Genomic DNA, 11,838 nt, shown 5'->3' with positions numbered 1-11,838 from the left:
GGGTCTAAGGCGGGGTGGTGTATTCCACAAATATGGTCGACTGAGGGCGGGCACAAGCTGGCGTGAGTAGGTTAAACGTTGAGTTTTATAAGGGCACCACGGGGTGACCAGCCCCTCCCCACCCAGCCCCACCCCTCCCATTTTTAGAAGCACGACGGACAGACACAATAATCCCGTGGGCTGGTGTAACCAGGAGGTTCCTACCAGTATTATTTTCACCTACGTGACTTTACCTAAAGAACCAAAGAGTATGGATCATTGCAGTCACGAAAACGTCAGTCGAAGCAACTCCCAATTGTTCCGCGTGTCCCAGCAGATGTGGGCACGGTGCAAGTGGTATCGGGCGGCCCGGGGATGTGGAGTCCCTTCGAGCAGCCAGACCCCAAGCAACACGAACCCCCGACTCTCGGGGTCTCAACCACAGGCACCATGAGCAGCAACAGCAGTAGCAGCAGCAACAACAGCAGCGTCGTCATTGTGGAGCTGCAGCAGCCGCCGCTGCAGCAGCAGCCGCCGCTGCAGCAGCAGCAAGAGGTTCCAGACATCCCAGTCGTGCCGGCCGCTCACATTGACCCCGGTAAGAACCCCCCCCCCCCCCTGCCTAGAGCATAACACAGGGGTCATAGCAAGGATTTCATTTGGCCGAGGGAGAGCGACTGTTAGGGATTTCGCCGTCCCAATTGCTTTGAGTGTTTGTGAAATGCAGTTACATCCACCTTACCCCCTTCACATGCATATCTGGCGCCACTGTGGCGAAATAACTACCTCGTCTGGTATGCAGGTCGTGGGTTTCATCCTGACCCCAACGCCTGTATATTTGGAGTGTTCATGGTTTGCGTGGATTTTTCTCCAGGTCCTCCGGTGTTTCCCTCATTCAGAATCTTGTCACAGGGTTTATTAACGTCCACTGAAGGGCAAGTTTTGTTGGGGGGGGGGGGGGGAGGGATTATTTACCCGTAGTATTATTCAGGGCGGCCGCTGGGCTTGAAGCACTGCTGGGACATCTCACCATAATGACGAGTGGTTGACCCTTGCAAGGGGGTCACAGTGCATCCCCCTTCCACGAAGCCGGCTCTTTGTACCCCTGCAGACCCGGAGGAGTTGGTGGACCCGGAGACGGGAGAGGTGGCTCAGTGAGGCACCAAGGCTGGCAAGCAAGTGCCACTGGGACTCCAATCACCGGGGCGACGCAAGCACAGGGCTCCTTGGGCATCTCCTGCGCGGGTAGCGAGTGTTTATTTTGTACTGGGCTGGTTTACCATATGCGAGGTTTTGTGCTGTGGGGGTGATGGGATGGACCCGTGGGTAGGGGTCTGGGCTGGGTTTTTCTAGTGAAATAAATTCTGTTTACACAGCCTGGTGCTGCTGCTGGTGTGTGCAGGAGGGATGAGCAGTGAGTGGCCACGCACGCCCTGCACTCGCCCCACTCAAGCACATCACATGTACCACACTCCTCACCACACATGGTCCAGGCGGAGTTCACGTCACACAGCTTCTGCTCATAACGACATCACCTTCGCGTTTATTGAGTCAGGAGTTTGGGCCTTGGGGGGGCTGCGTGCAGCCAACGTGCAGCCAGGGGAGGGGGCAAGCAACGAGGAGCAGGTACAAGACACTGAGTGGTGGTTGTGGTTGTTAGTGGTGTTGGTGGTGTTGGTGGGTATTGGTTGTTTGCACAGAGTGGTGGTTGTGGCTTGTGTGGCTGTAATGGTTGATCTGCAGTGATGTGGCTCAGTCAATGGTGGTTGCAAGGGGGTGGTGGTGGTGGACCACCCGCCGTGGCGTGGCTCAGTCGGTGTTGGTGGCTCTGAGGGGGTGGTGGAAAACCCGGCGTAGTGCAGCTCAGTCGGTGTTGGTGGTTGCAAGGGGGTGGTGGTGGTGGAGGACGTGGCGTGGCTCAGTCGGTGTTGGTGGCTCTGAGGGGGTGGTGGATGACCCGCCGTGTCGTGGCTCAGTCGGTGTTGGTGGCTCTGAGGGGGTGGTGGAGGACCCAGCGTGGTGCGGCTCAGTCGGCGGCAGGCCCCCCTGCCCCTGTGCCCTCGTCACCCTTGGACTTCTTGCTGCCGGAGACGATTCCGTCGATACGCAGCAGCAGGATCGCCGTCTGGGGGGGGGCGGTTCCACCACACCGAATCTCAGCACCTGCACCACCACTACCACTACCTCCCCATCGTCACCCCTGCCCTCCCCCCCATTTCCAACTGCGACCTCCCGCTGGGGGGAGACGCAGAACGGCGGTACGATGGCGGTGTGACCTCACCTCCAGCGCCGTCTTGTAGGTCTGGGCCTTGACGGCGAAGGGGTCGAGGACGCCGAGCTCGCGCATGTCGGCGATGGCGCCCGTCTCCCCGTTGACGCCCCAGCTCTCGCAGCCCTCCTGGGTGTGCTTCGCCTGGTCACAACACGGACGATCGCACATCACCACCACGGCGAGGCGGCGCGGGACGGTGGCCACGTTCTCGTTGGCGCTTGTTGCACAGGGTTCTTCCCGCTGTTGGAATCCGGCGGTCTGCCCTGGTTACTGGACATCCGTGTCCATTAACTACTGGACATCCGTGTCCATTAACTACTGGACATCCGTGTCCATTAACTACTGGACATCCGTGTCCATTAACTACTGGACATCCGTGTCCATTAACTACTGGACATCCGTGTCCATTAACTACTGGACATCCGTGTCCATTAACTACTGGACATCCGTGTCCATTAACTACTGGACATCCGTGTCCATTAACTACTGGACATCCGTGTCCATTAACTACTGGACATCCGTGTCCATTAACTACTGGACATCCGTGTCCATTAACTACTGGACATCCGTGTCCATTAACTACTGGACATCTGTGAAAGAGCTTTATAGTTCATCGGATTCCTCCAGATTCTGACAATCCTACCATGCGCATGAACCGTAAAATGCGACTACCACTCGCCATCTTGCGTCGCTCGCAGCGAACGTGAATGATCCCGCGACGAGCAAGGGGGCCCAACGTGTGCCGGCGTCGTGGTCAAAGTTTGCCAAATTGAAAAAAAAAAAATCGCACAAAGTTACTCAATATGGAAACTCGCAACAGAAACAGCCACCCCATCTGTGAAACAGAGCAGCGGTTTCCTTCGCGACGATCGCCTTGTGCCAGACGCAGGGACAGTTGCCACTGGGTGTGCCCCTCAGCGAGACCACACAGCGACATCGCCCCCCCTGCTGCAAAATCACTCGGGGCTCATTCCTTCGCAAACGATCTCCCTGCAGCGCCATAACATCAACACAATTCATAATTGCACTCAATTATGAATTCTTACAAACACACGGCTGCAAAACTTCGCAGCACAACCCCGGGGGGTGAGGTGAGGCGAGGCGAGGGTGCGGGATCGCGCGGCCGCTCGCTTACCCGGAGCGAGGTGAGCGTGCGGATGGTGCTGGCGCCGCAGTTCTGCACCAGCGTGCGAGGGATGACCTCGAGGGCTCGCGCCGCGGCGCGGTACGGCCACTGCTCCACGCCGGTCATGGCGCGCGACCGCACCTCCAGCGCCTGAGCCAGCGCCATCTCTGTGGCGCCGCCGCCCGCCACCAGGCGCGGCTCCAGCAGCACGTTGCGCGCCACCTGCATGGCGTCCTGCAGATTGCGCTCCACCTCCTGGCACACGCCGCGCAGAGAGATCAACGCTGCCCCCAACGCTCACCACAGTTACAAAGACCCCCCCCCCCCCCCCCCGTACAGCCTTCAGACTTTTGGGTAAAGTGCTGTTGTGGCGAGCGCCTATGAAGGCTGGCACGGCGCACTAGGAGGCGAGTGGCCAGCACCACGCTCGGTCGCCTCTGTCTCCTTGGTGGTGATGTTGACACTTCGCACCAAGTACTAATTTAAGGTCGGGTCGACATAAGGGAGGCCCAGGATATTTTGTCACCCGTGGGTCAGGTCATTGGGTTCGTAGCGCAGTGTGAACCCACTACACTACCGCTCCAAACACACGTGTATGCAGTGTGTGTGTGTGCAGTGTGTGTGTGCAGTGTGTCCCGTGTGTGTGTGCAGCGTGTGCAGTGTGTGCAGCGTGTGTCCCGTGTGCGTACAGTGCGCGGCGTGTGTGTGTGCGGCGTCCTCACGGCCAAGATGTCCTTGCTGGCTCCACGCAGGAGGATGGTGCAGGCCTTGGGGTCCTTGCACTCGGTGATGAACGTGAAGTAGTCGTCGCCGATCTTCTTCACTTCAAAGAGGCCCGCGCCTGTACCGACGTCCTCCTCCTTGGCGTCACACGTGCGGCTCACGATACGAGCACCGCACGCCCTGGCACCGCACACACAACCACGAGTGTGACCACCGCACCGCCACCACGCAACACAGCAGCACCATGCCCAGCCATGCCGTGACCACTCCATCGTATACCACACGGCACAACCAACCACGCACGAAGCACGACACACACAACTACAACGTTTACGTCATGTACAACAGTCCACACACAATACTATTCCACCCACATACACCACACGTCTGCAAGCAGGGGTGCAGATACCGAGCAACGCATTTGCTAAATAGTGATGCGGTTGCACGGTTAAATAGTGACGAGGTTACCGAGCGATGCGATCGTGTGGTTAACGAGTGGCACAGTTACCTAGTGACACGGTTAAATAGCGATGCGGTTGTGTGGTTACCTGGCGATGCGGTTGTTGTCAGTCTTGCGGATGCGGCGGATCGCGGTGATATTCGCCTTCACCAGAAAATGTTGAGCCAGGTCTGAGACGAGATACGCAGATCACAGCCCAACTCGCACTCATGCACACACACATCCTGACACATAACAACCCTCTGTATAGCCTAAGACTGTTGGGGCAAGTGCTGTTCACGAGTTCCTATGAAGGCCGGCATGGCACACGAGGGGGTGGGTGGGTGGCCGGCACCACGCCCGGCCGCCTTTGTCTCCCCAGTGGCAATGCATACACACCACACCACGCACTCATTTGAGGCCAAGTCGACCTAAGGGAGGCCCAGGACCAGTTCAGATAATCGTGACTGCTGTTGGCCGTGAGTGGGAATCTAACTTGGGTTTCTGGCTTTGTAGCGCAGCACGCTGTCACACTACCGCTGGCACACAAAGCCCCCCGATTCATGCACGCAGCCAAGCAGCCAAGAGCACGCACCGGAGATGCCCTTCTCGGTGAAGAGCAGGTCGGGCTTGAGGCGCACGATGTCGGCGCAGATCTGCTGGATGTAGTCCTCCTCTGCCTGCAGGATCTTTGCAAAGTCCTCCTCACGTGACATCTCGATGTCCGTCTGCACCACCACCACCACCACAACCGCCACTTAAGGGAGGGGCACCGCACGAGGCCAGGGCCCAGCCACAAGGGGGGGGTCCGTGCGAGTGGGGAGCAGCCGAACGAGTGAGCGAGCGAGTGATCGGGTGGGCGAGCGGGTGAGCACCTGGCTCTCGCCCTTCTTGAACTCGAGGGAGCAGTCCAGCAGCAGGATGCGCGGGGCCTCGATGCGGCGCCGCATGCGCGGGTGCGTCACATCCTTGTTGAGCATCACGCCGCGCAGCACACACGACTCCTCCAGGATCCCGCCCGGCACCTGCGGCCGCACCGCCGCACACCGCACCGTCAGCACACCGTGTCACCGCACACTGTCGGCGCACTACACCGTCGGCGCACTACACCGTCGGCGCACCGCAGGACACTGCACACCGCGCCACGCCACCGTTTGCCGTGCAGGTTGTGTGCATGGCCGCGCGTGTGCACGCGTGCCGGCACCTTCTCGATCTTGGCGTAGTTCTTGATGTCGATCTCGCGCCGCCCGTTATCCTCGCGCTGCACGGTCAGCACCGCGTCCAGTGCGATTCCACACGCCAGCTCCGAGACGCGGCTCAGCGCCTTCGTGTCGATGGCGCTCTTCACGATCCGCAGCATCATCACCCGGTCGGTCACGTCTACCGCGACACTGCGGCGAGACGCAGGGGCAGGGGAGCAAGAGAGGCGGAGTTACCCCGAGCAAATGCAGCGGTCGCATCCATCAGGGGTGGAGAGCTCAGCCCTCTTCTGACTCGCCATTCTCCACAGAATTCAGAGTAGTCACGGCGATTGTTTGACGATCCGGCACTTGCTAACTCACCAGTGGTCAGTCGCCTCCATATCGCCCTTCGAATAGCTATTACCACCATTGCGATTCCCCATGAACGTAACGCGTGGATCCCCCCCCCCTCCTCCCCACCGTGTTAAGGAATCTGTCAACCAGCCTCTGTTTCATCACCCACACGGTGTTCCACCACCACCACACCAACGGTCACAACCCATTTCTCGATCTGCTTCTTCCCTCGCGCTGCTCCAGTCTGCTCCCTCCTTCCATCAACAACATCGTCGCATTATCTCAAACTCGTACGATAATAAACCTCGCTCAATTCAAAAGACGCGCTCACTCTTAGCAAGTGCAACTCCGATACGGAGTACTGCTTGTTGCTGGCTGCTTGAGTTTTGGGCCTGTCCTCGGCACACGCCAGGAACCGCCAGCTTCCCCCAAGCCCGTGACCCCGTGACCCCCGGCGCACCTGATGTCCTTGAGGGTGGAGAGCATGTCCTCCAGCGCCTTGCGGTAGGCGCTGATGATGACTGTCGGGTGCATCTGCTGCTCCAGGAACTGCTCCGCCACAGCCAACATCTCTCCAGCTACCACCGTGGGCACACACACAAACAAAGATAAAGACAAAGATCCCACGTACAGCCTTAAGACTGTAGGAGCAAGTGCTGTTTTGCGAGCACCGATGAAGGCCGACAGCTCACGAAGAGGGTGGGTGGCCAGGCCGCCTTCGTCTCCGCGAGTGATGTTGACGAACTACACCAAGAACTCATTTGAGGTTGAGCCGATTAAGGGGAGTCTCAGGACCGGATGAGCCGTTGGAGTTGTTGTGAATGAATGCACGAGTACGAGTAATTGACTGAACGAGAGTGTGAATGAGTAACCAAGCGTGATTGAACGAGTGGGAGTTTGTATAAACGATTAGTATGTGCGCGAGTGTTTTAAGTGAATGGGTGAGCGCGAGCAAGCGTGAATGAGCGACTGCGGGTGAGCGTGAGCAGGGCAGAGCGAGCGAGCATCAGCGATTGGGAATATGACCGCGCGCTCGTGACAGTGCGAGCCCGAGCGAGGAAGCAAGCTGCTACAGCCGCACAGCTCACCCAGGATGATGACGGAGGTTGTGCCGTCGCCCACCTCCTCGTCCTGCGTGCGGCTGATCTCGATCATCGATTTGGCTGCTGGGTGCTGCACCTGGATCTGAGGTGAGAGGACGCCACACTCGGTCTCTTAGTGCGGCGGCGGCGGCGGCACCGTTAGCACAGCAGCTGTCAGTCGGTGCAAATCGTTGGTGAAGCTGTCGGTGCAGCTGTGAGCGTAGTGGACCCGTGTACCTGCTGGTGCAGCCATCTCACTCACCTCGCGCAGGATGGCGTTTCCGTCATTCGTCATCACGATGCCGCCCATGGGATCCATCAGCATCTGATGGAGAATCATTCACTCGCGTCACTCCCTCCCGTGTCGCTCTCCCCCTCCCACATCACAGCACTCTCCCCCACATCACTCCATCTAGTCGTCCACTCCATCTCGTCGTCCAGTCCCTCTCCCCCGGGGTCACTCAGTCCGGCGTCAACCCCATCCACTTGGTCTCTCCCTGCCCGTCACAATTCCTCCATTCCCTCGGTCGCCCCGCATTGGGGAGCGGCAGCAACAGCGTTATTGTTACTAAACATCTGTGAAAGAGCTTCATAGCTCATCGGATTCCTCCGGTCTAAATAAAGATTCTGATACTCCCACGCGAGTGCCACTCGCACAGCAAGCGCTTGGCAATTACGGAAATTCACCCCTTCATTCATTATTTATTTAAAAAGTTCACTCATTCACCCAAAAACTGTAAAACGTGGTCCATAGCGAGGATTCATTGAGGGGGTAATCAAGCGTGGTTTAAATGTCATTTATTTCGCTCAACAGCACAGTAGTAGTGTCAATGTCATTCATTCACATGACAGTGACATTTTGTCATTCAATCACCCATTCACACGGTAGAGGCTGTCATTCATTCATACGCGGTGTCAGAATTAATTCACACAAAACGATGGCCGAATTGCAATTTACTCAAGTTGATAGTGGTTGCAGTGCAATTCCTTCAATGACAAGGCATTATTATTATTTGGCCTCAATAGCAGCAGCCATCCACTCATTAGCTCACACGTGAGGCCGTGGTTTTCCTCACAGATGCCACTCAAAACTCAATAATATTTTTTAGAAACAACCATTCAACGACGGGAGCGAATGCGTTTCTAACGGACTCACTCACGCGCGCTGACAATGGCCGCACAAAGGGCGCGGCACAAACACCACCACCACCACCGGCTCGTCCCCTACCTTCATCATGGCCCTGGGACCCAGGCAGGTCCGGATCACGTCCGCGATCATCTGCGGGCAGACGAGAGGCAGCCGTGAAGCCCAGAGACCGGGACTCGACACAGCCCCGAACGCGGACCCGCCTACCCGGCCCAACCCGGCGAACCGGGCACAGGCCGCGCACCGCAGGCTCAGCTACCCCACCTCCCATCATCGTCTCCCAAGCCCAACATCGCACGCCCATCAAGATCCCCAGTCCCGCATACCCCGGGAACCCCGACACCAATGCTGCGGCAAACCCCAGAGTCCCCAAGTCTCACATCCACCAGCCCACCCCACGACGTCTCTTGGAAGCTTCTGGAACACGTGCCCAGGCCGCAGCGCAACCCCCCCTTCTCGCCTAGCGCCCCTACCGGCCGCGTGACGATGGAGGCGGCGGGTGCCGGCGGGTACCCACCTTGGCTGCGCTGATGTTTCCCTGCTGGACCTTGCGGCCGCTCTCTCTCTTGGTGTTCTGACCTGCACGGAGGAGAGATCGCGCGGCGGTGAGCGAGGCAAAGGGGGGCAAGCGAGAGAGACGTGTGGGGGAACTCGGCGAGACTCACTGAGCACAAGAACGGGGGCTCCTCCGGATAGCTGCATGGTGACTTATGCTCCTCGTCTCTGTTGAGCCGCACTGAGGCGCATGCGCACAGCGCTGCACTTTATATAGAGGCGTCTGTCTGGGTGTCGCGCATGCGCACTGCGCGCTCCCGACGTAGAAGTGACAGGAGAGCGGGCGAGCCGGCGAGCGGGTACGCGCGCGCGCATGCGCAGTTGCCCGCCGCCGGAGCGGATTTGACGGCCACCGCGTGGCGGGAAAAATGAGCGGGGAATCTTTGAGGGGACAAGTTTGGGGCCGTCCATAAATGACGTCACGCGATTTTGGACGATTTTTGACCCCCCCCTTCGTCACACGGCGTCACAAAAAGTCAGACCCCCCCCTCAAATATGACGTCACAAAGCTCTGCCCCCCCCCACCAAAAATAGAACATGCTTCAAATCGCTTTAAACTATTGTCATTGTAGTGCGTATTTAATGTAGCGCTGCACTCTGATGTTGTAGGAGAAAATATGTATTAAAAATTCTACTTAATTAAGTAGAACGTGTTATTAAAGTTGCGCATTTTGATGTGACGTCACATTTCTCAAACCCCCCCCCCCCTCGTCACACATCGTCACAAATGTCTGACCCCCCCCCCCCCTAGATGCGTGACGTCATTTATGGACGGCCCCTTTAGCGTTCTTATGAGGGACTGATTTACATTGCGTGTTGTTTAGGGGGTGGACCACGTCAGTCCTCGAGGCTCTAGGGGTGTGAGGCGCTGGGCTGCCGAGGGGGGCGCTACTGGGCCGCGCTCACCCGAGACGAGGCGGTGGGTGATGGGTCACTGGTGTTGGTCGTGAGCGGGAATCGAACCCGGGTCGCCGCCAGGTTTATAGCGCAGCGTAGCGCTAACCGCTGCACCACCGCTCGCCACGACAACAACAACAACAACCGCCATTCGCCACTAAGTGGCGGTGACGTCACCACGACGCTTGTGCCAGGCCATGTGCACCTTGAGGCCACGTGAAGTGTCGAACGCCCGCTGGCAGGAGGTCATAGACAACAACAACCGCCATTCGCCACTAAGTGGCGGTGACGTCACCACGACGCTTGTGCCAGGCCATGTGCACCCTGAGGCCACGTGAAGTGTCGAACGCCCGCTGGCAGGAGGTCACGGGGCAGACCCAGCAGGTGCCACGGGTCGACTGACCGAGATGACCGAGATGACTGAGATGACTGAGATGAGTGGCCGATGCACCACCTGTGCCCCCTACTGTACCAACTTGCTGTGCTTTAGCCACCCGGCGCTCCGCTCGTTGTTGTGAGCGTCGCTCCTCCACCCTCCGTTGTTGTTGGAGGGCGACTGCCTCCAACTGCCCAGTAGCGTCCTTCACGAGCCTCCTCCACTGAGGCCGATCTTGACACCGCCACGACACACACAGCCACACGGACACGGTGCGGACTGGTGGTACACAGGTGAGCCAGAGTGAGTCGGGATGAGTGATGAACAGTTGATGTGGGTGGCTCGGTTAAGGTGGTTGAGGTGTTTCGTGGTGAGGGCAAGGGGCCGTCCATAAATGACGTCACGCGATTTTGGACGATTTTTGACCCCCCCCCATCGTCACGCGGCGTCACAAAAAGTCAGACCCCCCCTCAAATATGACGTCACAAAGCTCTGCCCCCGCCCACCCAAAATAAAACGTGCTTCAAATCGCTTTAAACTATTGTCATTGTAGTGCGTATTTAATGTGGCTCTGCACTCTGATGTTGTAGGAGAAAACATTTATTAAAAAGTCTATTTAATTAAGTAGAACGTGTTGCCTACATTTATTTAAAGTTGCGCATTTTGATGTGACGTCACATTTCTCAACCCCCCCCCCCCCCCGTCACACATCGTCACAAATGTCTGAGCCCCCCCCCCCCCCTAGGTGCGTGACGTCATTTATGGACGTCCCCCAAGTGGTAAGGAAAGGAGTGTATGGGAAAGTGAGGTGGCATGTTTAGCGGTGAGGAAAGGGTTCGGCGAAGAGTGACGTATCGAGACTCAGAATATTTATACCGGAGGAATCCGATGAGCTATGAAGCGTTTTTTGTTCTTCCCCCCACACATGTCCAGAGTGGTGAGGTGCTGAGCAGGGGATGTGGAAGGGATGAGTCGGTGAAGTGTTGTGGGTGAGGCGGAACGGAGCGGTGAGGTGAGCAGGTGGTGACGAAGTAGCGAGGTTCTTTTTAATCAATATTCTTATTTTTTCTTCTGACAAAGTGACGAGATTTTATCAAGATTCTTATTTATTTTTTGACGAAGTGGCGAGTTTTTATCAAGATTTTTATTTATTTTTTTGACGACGTGGCGAGGTTTTATCAAGATTCTTAGTTTTTTCTGACGAAGTAGCCAGGTTTTTATCAAGATTCTTTTGTTTTCTAACGAAGTGGCGAGGTTTTATCGAGATTCTTATTTTTTTTGACGAAGTAACAATGTTTTATCAGGAATCAAATTTTTTTCTGATGAAGTAGCGAGGTCTTATCAAGATTCTTATTTTTTTCTGACGAGGTGGCGAGGTTTTATCAAGATTTAATTTTTTTTCTGAAGAAGTGACGAGGTCTTATCAAGATTTTTTTTTTCTGACGAAGTGACGAGGTTTTATCAAGATTTAAATTTTTTTCTGACGAAGTGACGAGGTTTTATCAAGATTCTTATTTTTTTCTGACGAAGTGACGAGGTTTTATCAAGATTTAAATTTTTTTCTGACGAAGTGACGAGGTTTTATCAAGATTCAGCCTCAAATGAGTACCTGGTGCGATGTGTAAACATCGTCACTAGGGAGACAAAGGCGGCCGGGCGTGGTGTTGGCCACCCACCCCCTCGTGTGCCGTGCCGGCCTTCATAGGT

General features: G+C 56.6%; 1 protein-coding gene and 1 long non-coding RNA gene across 2 annotated transcripts; one reads left to right on the top strand and one right to left on the bottom strand.

Annotated features, from left to right (window-relative positions):
* The first annotated feature begins 310 nt into the window (after positions 1-310).
* On the top strand, positions 311-1,355 carry LOC144741639 (uncharacterized). Its single transcript, XR_013590027.1, has 2 exons — positions 311-577; positions 1,091-1,355. It is a non-coding gene; the product is annotated as an uncharacterized LOC144741639 (long non-coding RNA).
* A 138-nt stretch (positions 1,356-1,493) lies between these two features.
* Positions 1,494-9,108, bottom strand: CCT3 (chaperonin containing TCP1 subunit 3). The gene is made up of 14 exons (XM_078624141.1): positions 8,969-9,108; positions 8,821-8,882; positions 8,385-8,435; positions 7,419-7,481; positions 7,163-7,259; positions 6,535-6,652; positions 5,744-5,930; positions 5,415-5,564; positions 5,135-5,267; positions 4,649-4,730; positions 4,100-4,280; positions 3,387-3,632; positions 2,261-2,392; positions 1,494-2,104 (listed from the first exon to the last, which is right to left on the bottom strand). Exons 1-14 carry the CDS (start codon positions 9,003-9,005, stop codon positions 2,006-2,008), a joined length of 1,638 nt encoding a protein of 545 aa, XP_078480267.1. The 5' UTR covers positions 9,006-9,108; the 3' UTR covers positions 1,494-2,005.
* Between the last annotated feature and the right edge of the window lie 2,730 nt (positions 9,109-11,838).

The sequence above is a fragment of the Lampetra planeri genome, unplaced genomic scaffold (assembly GCF_965212315.1).
Source record: "Lampetra planeri unplaced genomic scaffold, kcLamPlan1.2.h2 scaffold_629, whole genome shotgun sequence".
Classification (NCBI taxonomy): Eukaryota; Metazoa; Chordata; class Hyperoartia; order Petromyzontiformes; family Petromyzontidae; genus Lampetra; species Lampetra planeri.
This window is presented reverse-complemented; position numbering and strand designations above follow the sequence as displayed.

Coding starts and splice junctions, on each gene's coding strand:
- CCT3 (XM_078624141.1), bottom strand. CDS start 9,005: ATGCAGCTATCCGGAGGAGCCCCCGTTCTTGTGCTCA. Junction 6,653..7,162: donor AACCTCCGTCATCATCCTGG/GTGAGCTGTGCG, acceptor CCACGGTGGTAG/CTGGAGAGATGTTGGCTGTG. Junction 5,931..6,534: donor TCCACCCTCAAGGACATCAG/GTGCGCCGGGGG, acceptor GTCTCGCCGCAG/TGTCGCGGTAGACGTGACCG.